This window comes from Nipponia nippon, unplaced genomic scaffold (assembly GCF_047370975.1).
Source record: "Nipponia nippon isolate SJK-2023a ecotype South Korea unplaced genomic scaffold, ASM4737097v1 scaffold_5, whole genome shotgun sequence".
Classification (NCBI taxonomy): Eukaryota; Metazoa; Chordata; class Aves; order Pelecaniformes; family Threskiornithidae; genus Nipponia; species Nipponia nippon.
The window spans coordinates 21,199,953-21,215,073 of record NW_028262369.1 but is presented as its reverse complement, the minus strand read 5'-3'; the positions used below and the strand labels follow the sequence as shown (position 1 = coordinate 21,215,073).

Sequence of the window (15,121 nt, the reverse complement as noted above, 5' to 3'; positions counted from 1 at the left end):
TACATTCAAAGGTGAAAGAACAGTAAATAACATCTCATCACACTTCTTAAATCTCAGATTGGTGAACTGCTATAGTCAGTCATGGCCCTTTTGGTCCTGAAGGCAAGCCTATTTATTGCATGTGGGAGAGGGCAGTTGTGACACTGTGGCGGTGTCCCTGCTTGAAGAAGATGAAAGACCTACAACTCTGATGAAGATGAAGCTCTCTACAACTACCTGAAAGGAGGTTGTAGTGAGGTGGGGGTCGGTCTCTTCTCCCACGTAGCAAGCAACAGGACAAGAGGAAATGGCCTCAAGCTGCACCAGGGGAAATTTAGGTTGGATATTAGGAAAAACTTCACTGAAAGGGTAGTCAGGCACTGGAACAGGCTTCCCAGGGAAGTGGTTGAGTCGCCATCCCTGGAGGTATTTAAAAGATAGGTGGACATGGTGCTTAGGGACATGGTTTAGTGGTGGACTTGGCAGTGATAGGTTAACGGTTGGACTCGATGATCTTAAAGGTCTTTTCCAACCTTAACAATTCTATGATTGTATGATTCTATGACTGGCAAGGCTTCTGCAGGAAGCCACAAAGATATCACGGATCCCAAGAAACTCCTTTAAACAGTTGAGGAGGAAAGGAACTGAATCAGTTTTACCCAAGAGGGCCCTGGTTGCCAGTGGCATGTGGCAGAGGAGACACAGCATGGTCCTCCAGCCCCAGCGGGGCAGTTGCCCGCCCAGCCCGAGGCAGTGGTGGAGGGCGATGGGAAGGGGACAGCACTGCAGGAGCACACCCCCGCCCTGCCAGCCCCGTCTGCTGGGTTGGGCCCTCCCTCCCTGTAGGGCAAAAATGGAGAATAGGGCCAAAGAAAACCTGCATCTTTCTGTGGACTGAGAGCATCTGCCGCAGCCCTCTGAAAGGTCACTGTGATGGTCACATATTTTTTAGGCAGCTCCTCATTTTCATAATGTGAGAGATTTCTAAAGTTAATTATGAAATCTTTAGTATTAAATATTCAGGAACACTTATTTTGAATACCTCAGGTTTAATTTAGGTTCTTTGAAATTTTAATATCTTGCTTTAATATTTAATGCTACCCTGACACGAGTATAGAAATTTAAAGTCTATTCTTTGAATGAAACGAGTCCTGGATTTCTTTATGGAAAAGGCTGAGATGGAGAGGTGAGGAAAGGGTCTATCTTGAAAGGACGCAACTCTCCTTTTTTTCCTATCGATGTGTGGGCCATTGCAATATTTCCAAATAAACATGTTCTTTTTGCACTAGTCTTGTTAAAGTAACAGAGACTCAGGTATGCAAAATATTTTTCTTTCCTTTCTGCTAATTATCAAAGAAAGACCACAGTCTCTCCAAAGCAGCAGACTGTTTTGGGTCTTCTGCATCACTCTTATCCATCAAGCAGCACCAGGACTGTGCAGTATCCTGGGCTCTGTACCATTTTTCAGTTAGATGTGATGCTGAGGAAGCACTCACAGTGTTTTCTTTGGGGCTCCACAGAATACAAAAGACACAGAGATCTGGGCAGTAAATTGGACAGAAGTCTGTGTTGTTCAGATGCTTTGTGGGTGAAGAATGAACACGTTACCCTTGCATGGTTTGTTTGCTGATCTGTTGCCAAACAGGTCACTCCTGTGCAACACCAGCTAGCTAGTGAGCCGTGGTGGGTCCTGGGGAGCTGCCTGTGGCAAGGGCTGTGCCTGTGTCCTCCCTGCACAAGGAAATAAGGTGCCATTTGTTTCTGTTCACTCGCAAGGCTAATTCATGTATGGATTCCAGATTACTGTGAAAACAACCCTTCACACACATATGTATTATATGCGTGTGTGTATATATATGGCATTGTAGCCTTGCTCAGTTCACGTCAGCTCTAATTAGAGCCTCTCTTAGTTATTGAAAACTCTTTACCATGTTTTACAGCACAGTACCTTCAAATGAGAAGCATTACAATTTTTAAAAAAAAAATTGGGGGGGGGGGGTTTAGCTGCCTAATTAACAGACACCATTAATTTGCGAGCTGCATGTAAAGTGAAATGAGTAATACAGGCTTTGTGAAGTTTTCTGAGAAACTACATCAGAGTCAAGATGCATAAAAGCACTTGGAAAAAATCACAAGCTGATGGGGTTTACTGTTTAAAAGATATAGGCAAGCCTGTAGCTGGATGAAAACTGAATTTGTCTTGGGAAAAAAGAGTTCTTTTTAAGTACAGAGTATGAGACTTGCATGGAGGATTTTACTGCTGTCTTATTCAGAAGGCATGGGAAAAAATATCAGCTAAAGGTGATGGAGCCAAGTTGCTAGGTGCTGAGTGTCAAAGAGCAAGAAAATATGTGTGAACATGCAAAATAGCAGCATGCAAAATTATGATCACAAAGGCTCTCTGTGAAAGAGAACAGGATATAATGGGGCTGATTTTGAAAAGCAGTTTTGTCCAGTTTTGTGCCTGCAATTTTATATGAACTCATAATGCTGGTGCATCTTTATGGCCACATTATATGCACTTAGATGATCACCTACACAGCTTTTACTGCCAATCAGTTAGATTTCCACAGGTCTGATTTCCACAAAGTATAATAGCATGTACAAGTAGTCTCACCAAGTTAACCGGACTTTATGTGCAAGTATAACTTGGCATGGATGAGGATGTCATCACTGATCTCCAAACCTCCATCTGTACTGTGTAATTATTCGTGACGAGAAGATATTATTTTCAGATATGAGGACCCAAAATCACTAAAGCTGTTTTAAATCCCTAGTAAATGTCTGCACACACACACACACACACACACACACGGGATGTATGTGGCTGCTTGTAACCTGTTCTTGGCATTAGCAATAGATTTTAAGCGTTTTTTTGTGGCCCACACATTTATTGATGATGCCTGGGGAAATGTTTCGCGGGAGTGCTTTGTGTGTCATTGGGGATCCTATTTCAGCCCCAACTCTAAAAAAACAACACACCGTAGAAATTTGCACTCTAACTGACAGGTCTGGGTCCATAGCACTAACGTTCATGTCAGGCTGGATAACAGGGCATGAACATGTCTAAAGCATTACTTTCCAGTGTAAAAGTGCTCATCTGGGATGGCAGAAGGACACAGCAAAGCACCTGGAGAATGTTGTTCTTCAGCTGCAACTTTGCAGACTCTGAGTTTTACAGTTTCTGAGAAGTCCTTCAAAAGTAAACTCCAAACATTAACTCACCGATTCAGAGACTGCATGAGCTGCAGCCCAGGATAATCTGGCACGAGCAGCAAAGCCAGCTCGAGTGGTTCACCTCTTGCCCCATCTCAGAGCATCCTTGTTTACACTTTTTTTTGCTGCCTTTACTTAATCACTTTAACCTTTTATGTTCATGCTCTAAACAGAACCCTGAGGTCTGGCATTGAATTATTCTCTCTCTCTATCTATTTAATACTGTGTTCAGTTTGGGGCCCCTCACTACAAGAAGGACACTGAGGTGCTGGAGCGTGTCCAAAGAAGGGCAACAAGGCTGGTGAAGGGTCTAGAGAAAAAGTCTTGCGAGGAGCGGCTGAGGGAACTGGGGTTGTTTATCCTGGAGAAAAGGAGGCTGAGGGGAGACCTTATTGCTCTCTACAACCACCTGAAAGGAGGCTGTAGTGAGGTGGGGGTCGGTCTCTTCTCCCATGTAACAAGCGATAGGCCAAGAGGAAATGGCCTCAAGTTGAGTCAGGGGAGGTTTAAGTTGGATATTAGGAAAAACTTTTTCACTGAAAAAGTGTCAGTCAGGCACTGGAACAGGCTTCCCAGGGAAGTGGTTGAGTTGCCATCCCTGGAGGTATTTAAAAGATGAGTAGATGTGGTGCTTAGGGACATGGTTTAGTGGTGGATTTGGCAGTGCTAGGTTAACGGTTGGACTTGATGATCTTAAAGGTCTTTTCAAACCTTAACGATTCTATGACTCTATGATTAATCTGAATAGTTTAAGTGCTCTGGTTTCTCACAGGGCCCATGGAGGTGCAGCAAGAGGCCTGCAGGGGTGGGGGCAGAAACATGGGTCTGAGAGGTGCCACACCATGACCATGGCTTCTTGCTGGCTTTTGCAGAGCTGTCCCTGGGGATTGCAGGGAGGGTGAGAGGGGCTCAGAGATATGATCTAGCGTATTCATTATAATGGAGAAAAGAGGCCAGATATGATCTTAAATGGCAGTGTTAGCTATTTAACATCTTCTTGCAGTTGGACTAGGTGATTGTTGTAGGTCCCTTCGAACTGAAATTCTATCCTATCCTATCCTATCCTATCCTATCCTATCCTATCCTATCCTATCCTATCCTATCCTATTCTTTTGTGTGTGGGGGGGTTTTTGACAGGATGTCCATCCTGTAGAACTGATCTGGTGTTTTCCAGGGGCTGTGGTGAGTGGGGAAAGGGGGGTCCTAAAGACTAAACTGAGTGTGTTAGGTGTGTGCAGCAGGATGTTCCTGTACAGACAGGCTTGAGGTGGGATAGTGGTGAACTTGGCTTTTAAAGCATGGGAAAAGTGATTATATAATGAAACTTGAGGCGAACTCTGCTCTTGCTCCTGTGTCAACTTTACTAGAACAATCTTGGATCAGGATTTGTCCCTGTGAGAAGATACACCTCATAGAAAGTGAAGCCAGGTGAATAAGGAAAAATTCAAGGCTTGAAGAAGTTAAAAAAGTGAGGACTGCCGAGGTCTGATGATGGAAATTCATTAGCTCCCGGCTGAATAAGTAACTATGATTCTCTTTTAATGTAAGAGCTCTGTTAGCTTGCAAAGGAGCAGATGTGCACACAAGATGGATAGTTTCAAATAGCCAAAATACTGTGGTTTTTTTTTTTTTTTACTTCAGTGATTATCTTTTTTCATCTAAAATAAATCCAGATTGTGCATAGTCTCAAAAACAAAACACCAATATTTTGAGAGTGGGACTGTTTATTTAACAGGTGGCTTATTTAGCAAATGGTTCACTCTTATAAAAATAATATTCCTGTAGTATTCTGCAGCAGTGATTCAGAACATATGAGAGCGGGAAGGCAGTTTTGGGGGTTATTACTTTATGTGGGCTTGGGTTAGGTTGGTTTAATTAACAACATCTGCGGGAGTGCTTTGCTAAGTGCATTTGCATATATTATTGACTTAGGGTTGAGTGCTGCATCTTTGAGAAGGTTGGTGACAAGACGTGTTTGCAGGGACACTGTGCTGCTGCAGAGCCCTGTGCTGGCAGAAGGGGCAACCGATGGACTTCAGGCCATTGGTCTGAGGGACACAGAAATCCATCAGATATATTTCCAGCATCCAGTGGCATGGGATACCTATCCTTAAATATGGATTTGACACTCGGATGTTATTCCCTATTCAGGATGTTATTCCTATACAAGATGTTCCCCATAACTGGATGTTATTCCTGTTATTCCTTGGACCTTATCCTGGAGGGGGGGGAGGAAGCCCCATTGACAATGGTGGAGAGCAGGAGCTGAGCTGCATGGGCAATCCCAGCCCTTCCCAGCGGGCAGGCAACATTTTCCCTTAGGCTCATTTTTGGACCCTGTGGTCCAGGCCGAGCCATCCTTGAGGTGCGGTATGGCTCTTTGCCCCTTGGTCATCAACGCTCAAACCTAAGCTCTGCCAAGGGATGTGGTTTTGCAGACAAACTGGTGTCCCCCATGCCTGGTAGCAAAGAGCAGGTGCAGGGGCACAGCATCCCCCCGGCGCAGGGCAGGAACTGCCCCGCTACCCTCCGAAATGGGACCTCACCACAGCTATGCCTGGTGACAGAGGAGCTGTTGTTATCACACAGAGGAGTGCAAACACATTCCGCTATCGACCAAATATATATTCTTTATAAGTATTCTACACTGGGTGTGATAGCTGCACTGGAATTTGAGTGGAGAGTTATTTTAATAACAATATTTTGAATAGTAGATGGATAATTACACACAGATTTGGCTCACTGCCTCCACGAAGCTTGGCTTTTGTTTTCAGATGGTGTCTTTCTACATGTAACAAATACAAATGACTCTGTGGGATTTTTTTTCCTATACTTGCTTTACTCTTATTAACCTTTCCAACCTTTTCAAAGGTGCTGGTGCTATATTAAGTAGCTGGCCTGGTACTGAATAGCTCTGCACAGCAGAAGCAGCCATGGAAAGGTCCCTGCCCTGCTCCCTCACCGCCTGCACCATGAACTGGCAGGGTGTGCTTTGGTTTTGGCTTTTCTCCCTCAGCCTGTGGAAGGTGGGAAGGGATTTCTTTGCAAAATATTTTTCATTTATTGGAATATTAAAGCACTTTTCACAACTCCCAGGTTTTGCTAATAGTGTGAGCTTTAAATATATGTAAAATGCCTTTAATGATAAGTTATGAACACAATAATTTAAAGTGATTATTAAATTATAATAGCTCGAATTCTTACAATTCATTTTAAGAGTCCGTCCAAGTATTTACCATTATTATTTGCAATTTGCAGAAATGGTGTAATGATTTTTGGGTGGGAGAAGAATTAGAAATTGGGAAAGTGTTGGGGTGGGGGGAAGGCTGGTTTGGTTTTTGCCCGAATTGGCCAAATCACTGGTTGTCAGTGCTCATGAAGGGGCTAGTCTTAGATGAAAAGCCTAACAGTAATAATTGCACATTTAACCATATGGTAAAATAATTACTTTTCACAAGCATCAACTTGATGAGGAAGCAAAGAAAAACATTGCATTTCAAGGTCACAGTTTTTCAGAAAAATGAACACACTTTAAACACTCAAAGGAAGATCCTGTGCTCTCCTTAGGGGTCTCAGCTGAGCACCAAGCCAAGCCAAAGGCATGCAAAACCTGCAGTAAAACCCTATCCCTTTCCATCCTATAACAAGAAAGCCAGAACAAGCCCTGCCGCAGGGGGAACCAGTTTCAGTCTTTTAGCCTTGGAGCTGGTTGAGCCTAATGCCTCATCGCTGGCCTGGCTTTGCACATCAAGTTCATGGCTCTGCACCCCAAACGCGTAGCTTTGCACGCCAAGCACCAGCAGACCCTCTTCCTGCTCCTCTTCCTCTTTCCCTTTTCTGAGCTGGTTTTCCCAGTGGCTTCAGTGCTGGGGCCAAGGGGAGCAGGTCCTTCTGCAGCAGCAGACCTGCCTGGAGACCTGCACGTGTCTAAATCCATTTCAGAAGTATTTCGGTCAAAAATTCTCTAGTCTCTTCTTCTGTTCATTAACCTTTACAGGAGTACTAATTCTGTATTCAAATATAAGGTCAAAGCCCTTAGCTGAATTTTTTTCAGAGGAACTAAGTGTCTTATCTAAAATCTTCTGGAGAAAAATACCACACCAGAAGCACTCATCAGTGCCTCTTGACTGGCACTGCCGCCGTCTCGCTTCCTGAAGAACCAGTGGTACTTCTGATGTGGGACTGAGTGTGCAGGGGAGCCGAGTTACTAAGGGTGATTAACTTTGGGAAATTAATATTTTATATGTACTCTCTTACATTGTGGCCTTTTGCAAAAAGGTGCTTAAGGCACTGAAACAAAGACTGAGACACTTATTGAAACTCCCATGACAAAAATGAATATACTGTAAGAACTCAGGTATCTTTTCCACTATGTGTTTCATCAGCAGGGGAGGCAAACTGACATTCAGACATTTCTGCTCTGCTGCATCTATATAAAGCTGTGCCTGCGCAGAAAGACTCTAACACCGTACCCCACACTCAAGGACGGCAGCATGTACGTGTCTGGTTTGGGGAGGAAAGTTTTGCTGAGTCACAAAAACATCATGGAGCTTTCAGGTGTGTTTAAGTGGAAATCAGAGCCCTGTTAAGAAGGTGGGAGCTTAGATCTCAGTGTGCAAGGTGTAAGACCCCATCTTTGTCTTCTTAGCTGACTATTTGTCTGAGACTTCTTTTAAGGTTCATTTTATGGGTTAGCAGCTCAGTCTGAGAGCTGCAGCCTCCTCCCGCTCCCCTGCCTTCCCCTTCCCCGAGGCTGGGGAGAGGAGGGGACCAAGAGATGGGGCCAGCAGTGTGCCAGCCCCATGGGAAGGGAGATGGTGCCGAGTTTGTGCTGATGCCTGGGGAGACCAGCCTTCTGCTAACAGCAGAGCCTGAAACTGAGTGCCGAACACCTCCTCCCTCTTAGACAGCACAGCTACTGTGGGCTGTAAGAGCACAGTTTAGCAACCATGCAATTAAATTAATATGAGAAAAAAGTCCCTGACAAAACTAGAAAATGCACAAGTAGCAGAGCAGGATGCTACTTGTACGCTTTTCCAGGGATACCTGGAGGAGGGTGGGTAGAATTACCACTTTCCTGAATCGGGCTTGTTGGTCACCGATGGCTAAGGCATGAGGCTGCGCCTGCAGCGGTTTCAAAAGATTGATGCAAATATCCCAGAACTAAACTTCCAAAGACTGTGTCAAGCGTGTTGTTTAATTTAGCTCTGAATTGCTTCTAACTCCACATGGATGCCTCGCTAGCTTATTTTCCAGCTCACTGAGAGCAATACAGGAACACTTGCCTGGCCCCAGCAAAGCGGCTTGACGCCCGAGGCGGCTGGGCCTCTGGGGAGCAGCTCATGGGAAGATGTCCCGTCCCATCACTCCATTTGTCTTTCTGCTACTAATAAACACATCGGTAGGAAGGATACATGCATGTAGCTTGCTAAAAGTAATTTAGAAATGACTCATAGGGACTTACGATCCTTAATTTTTAGCAAACAAACATTAAATCCTCTTTATGCAGAAAACAGTGGCAAATGAGTTCCCTTGCTCCCCTGGCCCAAATTCCCAGGCTCTCTAATTTTAAAAGCTTGGGGGGAGTGAATTTGCAGTAGCTTACTCCAAAGTTAACTTTTTTTTTCCTTATCGTAATAGATGTAAAAAGGTCAAGGTTAATGAAGAAAATAGTGAATTCAAAGCTCCGTGGAAGAACAACGCAGTGCTTTTAGCAATTCACTTAAATGAGAGAGGAAAACCAGTTCCTTTAACAATTTAAAGCTTTTGTAGCCTAATGAACCATGCTACCTCCTGCAGCTTCTACAGAGCTGAAATTCCTGCAAGAAACTGTCTCATTAGCATGAAGTGGGAGCAGCCTGCCCAGCTCGCTGAGGCTCCCCGGGATGCCTCACCTCTCTCATGCCTGATGAAGTATCACTACCTGAAGTGACATGTCAAAAATGTTAAGCACATCTAAATGGCTGCACCTCCCAGCCTAAATTAACCGCCCTGTAGAAGAGGAAAGTCTATTTTCATATACGAAAAAAAAAATAAGGCAGGAGAAGGGAAGAAATGGCCCTGCCATCTCACCATTAGACACCTACCAGAAAACAGGGCTGCTGCTGTTCAGTCACATCTTTAAGGTTTATTCTCACTTGTGGTTCACATTTAAGTCGCTGTCGTTGAGGTTAATGGGAGTTATGTGCTTATGACTATAATGGTTTTGATAAGTGGAAAAGCTGATGTTATTGCACATAAATCGCATCATGTAATGTGTGAATTGTGTTTTGGTTTTGGCTGAAAAATAATAAAGAGAAGGATGGATGTGCATTAGGAGAGAACATATTTTGCCCTCTAGATACCAAATATAATATATATCATCATTACAGGCATTTTTTTTATCTGGCAGCATAAAAAAAAAGGGTAGTGGAGGAATAATGAGTACTTTCATATTTGGCAGATAAAAGGGGAAATTCCTGTGGCTGTAGTGGCCAGAGCAGCACTGTACTGTCTCCTCCTCCCCCGTCTTTAAATTCTGGCTCACTGCAGAAATGTAATTTATTCTGCTAATGGAGGCTAAGGTTTACCTGCTGTCCAGCTGCCCCAGAGGCTAAGGCAATGAAAGGGACTGCAAGTAAAATGACTTTCAGCGGTGCTATTTTTCATTGCTGTTTGTGGTCGGGTTCAAAGTTCATTGCGTGGGAGAACCGAGTCTGGAGTGAGAGCAAAGGAAAAGGTCCGTCCTGCATTTTTCCAGGCACTGGGGTGGCTGGTGGCATAAATTAAAGCAAACCCTCAGGGATAATTCTGGCAGCCAGGAGTTAAGGAGACATCAGCGTGTAGGTGATGCAGAGTGGCTGATGACTGTTATGCATCATGCAGCAGCCCCCACAGCGCAGGAGCCCTCCCATGCAGAGACCTGACGGCCTCGCTGCAGCTCCATTTGAGACAAGAACGAAGCAGCCAGAGTAGGGTGGGAGTTTGGCCCCACAGCTTGTCCTATGATACAGATTTACACCCTACCAAGCGACGGGAAAGCTTAATACACCTTAAAATATGAATGACTGAAAACTGGGTTTATGGGAGGTGGCAAATATGCTGATCTCTACATTTTTTAACACGTGAATTTTCTAATATAAAGGAACCTTTGAGCTCTTCATGAATTAGGCATAAAGTGGGCAGAAAGTGATAGGAACAAATAGGTATGTGCTCAGCGCTGAAGGTGCCCCGGTAAAAATCTCCCCACCCTTGCTGATACAAAATTTTTGGAGCAGGATTTATTGAGAATCCCTTCCAAATTATCCTGAGACCCTTGTGCCATTGCCTTGGTCTGGCTGTTTTCAGTTATGTTATGGACTTTTCCGATTGCAGAATAAATTCCCTCCCTTGCCTTCAATGCTCAACAGAGAAACATGAAACAGGACTGAAAAAAGGAGCCAACTGAAACGAAATGTTTGCAGCATCCCTGCATGTGCAACAGCAGTGCTTAAGGTCATTCAAATTGAAAGTAAATTCCTCCCTTCGATGTCAATACTTATGTATATACTCTCAATATTAAGGCTGAATGGAGAATTTTTAATTAATTCCTGTTTTTTAAGATTTTTTTTTACTATTTTCTTGTTTTAAAGGATTTTGTGTTGCAAGCTGTAGCATGGCCGGAGGGGTGTGGGTGTGTGGCCCCTCTTCCCACAGCACTGCGGGAGGAGGGGGCACCCAGGCACCTCACTCTGCCCTGGCTCAGGGCCACCCGAGGGAGTTAAGTGTACAAGGGAACATGGAAGGGGACATGATGAGCCTTTGGCAGCACCGTGGCACTGCCAGCCCCTACGGCAAACCCCGTGAGCGAGGCGATGGATTGCCAGTGCTAAAGTGTCAGGCTAAAACTTATCCTTTTCCTAAACTTCCTCACATATGTCAGTTTATGCAAGAATTTAAAAATTATTTAAGATTCTTTTAAAAGAAACACTTTTTTTTTTCTTTTTCTTGTTTCTCAAAAAACCCAAAACCTTCCATGGCAGGCTATGAAATATGGATTATTTACCTCCAGACTGGGCACAAGTCTGATCCAGTCTTAGAAGTAAATGCATATTTAGTCTTTAAGGCATATTGTTTATCCATGTAAATAGATATTTTGGTATACACATTCTTTATAACACAGTTACGTGGACTAAGCGGAGATTTTGGTAGGCATAACATTTACCATTGTTTGTCTAGAATGCTAGCTCTGAAAATGTGCAAAAAAGCAGCTTTTACTGGTGATGGTTTTTAACACGCCTGTATCTTAAAAACAGCATAGTTTCTAAAAAAAATATATATATTGAAAAGTTTAAAAAAAGCTGTCTAGCTCTGAAGGATATGTTTCCTGCCAAGTTATAAACCCTTGAGAAACTGCATTTGTTCAAGAAGTTGTGAGACATCCTTTAATACAGTATTAGTATAATATCACGATCAGCAACTGTATAATTAGAGCATCATTGCTTCTATGTATGTCACCAATGCAATGGTAATTGCAGACCTGAGTTATTGCACAAGTAGGAACTTACGGTGTTACAGACTTTGGGGTTTCCAATGTGGACAACAATCTTGATATAAATATTCAGTTATACTGCTTGGAGCTAAGACATTTATTTTTCACGTTTGAAAGGTGGGAATAAATATAATAATATTTGCCCGACAGATATGAACAGTATGGGTTAATCCTTTGAAGAAGCATAGAACATACCTTCAAACAGTTGCCTAAAGCAAATACACCCTACAAATTAAAGGGTGAGTAGATTTTGTAAAATGTTGTGCTCAATTTGCAGCAGTCTGCACCATCCATTTTGGAAGAACGTCCCAATAAGTCCCAATCTGTACAATTACCAGTTTACCGCATGGAACAGATTCACCAAGAACCAAGTTTCTTTATTTGATCAACACCGCCTACAGCTCCAATCCTGCAAAAATTAAGGTCATTTGACTCTATCTACTATATCTGTTGAATTAATTGGTGTATAAAGTTATTAAGCATGGCTGTATCTCTTTGTAGGACTGGAGGGCTGAGTGGGCAGAGTCTCATAAGCAGCCTTCAGGAGACTAACCCTACAGACACCGAGGGCACACGGCAGCGTGTGCGCAGTCCCAGCACGCCTCGCACTGCGCTTTGCACACACGCACACACACACACATGTCCACTGCTGAACACGCAGGTCTGACTGATATTAAATACCTATTTCATCTAAGGAAATGCCATTGGCACCTAGACATGTTTGTGGTTTTTTTTTTCTTTTTTGACTTGACAATAATTATGTCCCCCCAAATTTAAGTGAAAATTCAGAGATGGGACTGAATATCTTGTCCATGTTATCCAGTGGCTCTACCTGGTACAAATGCAAACAGTCAATACATAATTATTATTTTTTTTTTTTTTGTATTCAATAAAGCTGCTGTTCATTCTATTCTGTTGCTGGAAATATCAGGATCCAGATATCAGGAATCACCAAAATGAAATGTATCATTGAAATATAGAATTTGATCCAGCCACAGTATAGAAACATCTCTCAATTTTATGTGGACGAGGCATATGAGTTGGGCTATGCGTATCCTTTTTTCTTTCTTCATGAAACTATACTGACATGATACTTTCTGCAGCACCACTGTTTCTAGCAAATGGATTCTAAAATATAGCACTTTAAAGCTGCAATACAAGAGAGATCAGAATATCAGGACTGTGTACAGTATAATTTGAATTGGATTTATACTGTTTCCTTAAAAAATGAATTTTGTCATGTTATTCAAGGTTTTAAAAAATGCTGCATTTCTGAAAATAGTAACTGCTTAGCACACGGCTGTATAATAATAAGATAGAAATAGTACGATCTGTCACTGAGCATAGGCAGAGTGACCCAGGACATTTTATTGCCGCATTTTGGAGTCAACATATTTCTGTTTATACCCTTTATCAGTAACTACAACAGATTCACTGCATATTCTGTCTACACGTTAGCATGGGATAGTATATATTGAGACTAGTGAAACTCAGAGTCTGCCTTTTCAAAATATAGGGTATCTGTAAACTGAATTTGGAACTGCTGAGTATGCACAGTGCTCATCTGATATTGGTCACTACAAAAACCTATTGTTAGGAAAAAAAATGTTGTGGTATAATAATTGTGTTGCCTACTGGAGTTCGTATACAAAACAGGGGAATAATAATGTCGATAATGGTTTTATTATTCTTGTCATAAATAGTTGTTTTGTAAGCAAGTCAAGATCTATTGGGGTCACCAGGGGATCTTGTATTCAAGGGCTGTTGGCTATAGTCATGTCCCAGCAATTTACACAGATGGCATTTTTAAATTCAGCTGTAAACTGTGAGCAATGTTTTGTGTTAATGCTGTCCGGGGCTGTTTAAAAAAAAAAGTTAGTAGCATTATATGCTATTTTGAAACTTGATCCTTCACTGAGTGAAATGAGAGTGTTATCTTGATAGACTACAGTACTAGGAAATCGTGTATGAGGACTTAACTGCTGTGGCAAGATATTAGTACATCGGTAATGAAGATCTGTCTGTAAAGATGATTCTATCATGGATGGCAACATGCACTTCAGTACAGTTATTGGAGCAACCTCATTTTAATATATATATATGTATTTTATATATATATGTATATATATAAAATTCTGCTTGATACTTCATGTATTTTCAGATATCTAATATTTAAAAGCATCCTTTATCATTGCTAAATTAGCCAAACCAGTACAAAATTAAGTGCAAGAAAAATACCAATTCACATAGTTTTTGCCAGTAATACAAAAAGGACTATTCAGCTTCTCACATTTACAGCCATTCAGGAATTTTGATTTAGAATGACTAAGGGAGACGTTTCTGCATTCAAAAGATGTCTCAAAATAATTTGTGTTCTGTTTTGTAATGGGAAAACTAGTTCTTACAGAGATCGCCTACTGGCTAGTGGTGGTAGATGGAAAACATAAAAAGGAGTTGGTGCTATCTTTGACTGATTGCCTAAGAACATTAAGTCTGAAGCAGTTCGATGACCCCCTGGAGATGGGAGAGGAGGTTTCCCTTTTAGCCAATAGCACCTTTGTCCTCAGCTGGAGATTTGTTATGCTCAAAAGGATGCTTTAGCATTTCCCAAAACACATTCCAGATTTGTTGGAGAGGAAGAGGAAAGTAGTGTTTTATGAAGGCACACCCATGCTGAATTTGCAGGAAAAAGGAAAGAAAACAGAAAGCAGTACTGCACAGTGCAGTCATAATACAAGGCTCATTCTTGAAACCTGAATATCATGCTAGAAGAAAATCTAGGTATGTGTAATATTTTGAAGAAATATTTTGAAGGCAATATTATTTGATTTTTTTTTATCAAAAAAGAAAAAATGTTTCTGTGTAAATGTGAATAGAATGCTATTTAAGAAGGGAACTGAAAATTTGTATTGCAGCCTTAAAGAAGCACATTTTTACTGCAATATTTTTTTTTTGTAAACTACAGTCTGCAACTCAGCAGACCATGACTGAATGCTTTTGAAAACTTGTAGATTACAAACATGAAATCACAATTAATATCCTCTAAAAGTAATTTCAGAGCTTTCACGTCTTAAAAAAGGACAATGTGTACTGCTTCACAAGGTAATGCAGCTAATCAAAAAAAGGAGTAGAATTAAAGTATTTACATAATGAGCAATTCTACAGAAGGCGATCATCCCCATGTAAGCACTGCTGATTATATCCCACGCTGCTTTTAACAAACTCTACCAGATTGGATCCAGTCATCAGCACTTTCAGAGAATCCTTAAAAGCCTTTTATGGGTCTTTACACTTAGTGCAGAATGATGTTCTTCAGGTAGAATATGCTGGTGAGGGAGGACAGTGTCAACACAAGGTACCAGCAGGAGAAAAGGACTTCGGCATCACCGGTGATCCCGTACTGGGCTGTACTGGGAG

At 42.1% G+C, this 15,121-nt stretch overlaps 1 protein-coding gene across 1 annotated transcript in view; it reads right to left on the bottom strand.

Moving 5' to 3' along the window:
- NEGR1 (neuronal growth regulator 1) overlaps positions 1-15,121 on the bottom strand; it is a 325,509-nt gene that overhangs the window by 15,705 nt on the left and 294,683 nt on the right. The window contains exon 7 of the mRNA XM_087730632.1: positions 1-15,121. This exon is cut by the window's left edge and continues 15,705 nt beyond it. Within this exon, the coding sequence (XP_087586758.1) occupies positions 14,997-15,121 (125 nt within the window). The 3' untranslated portion in view covers positions 1-14,996.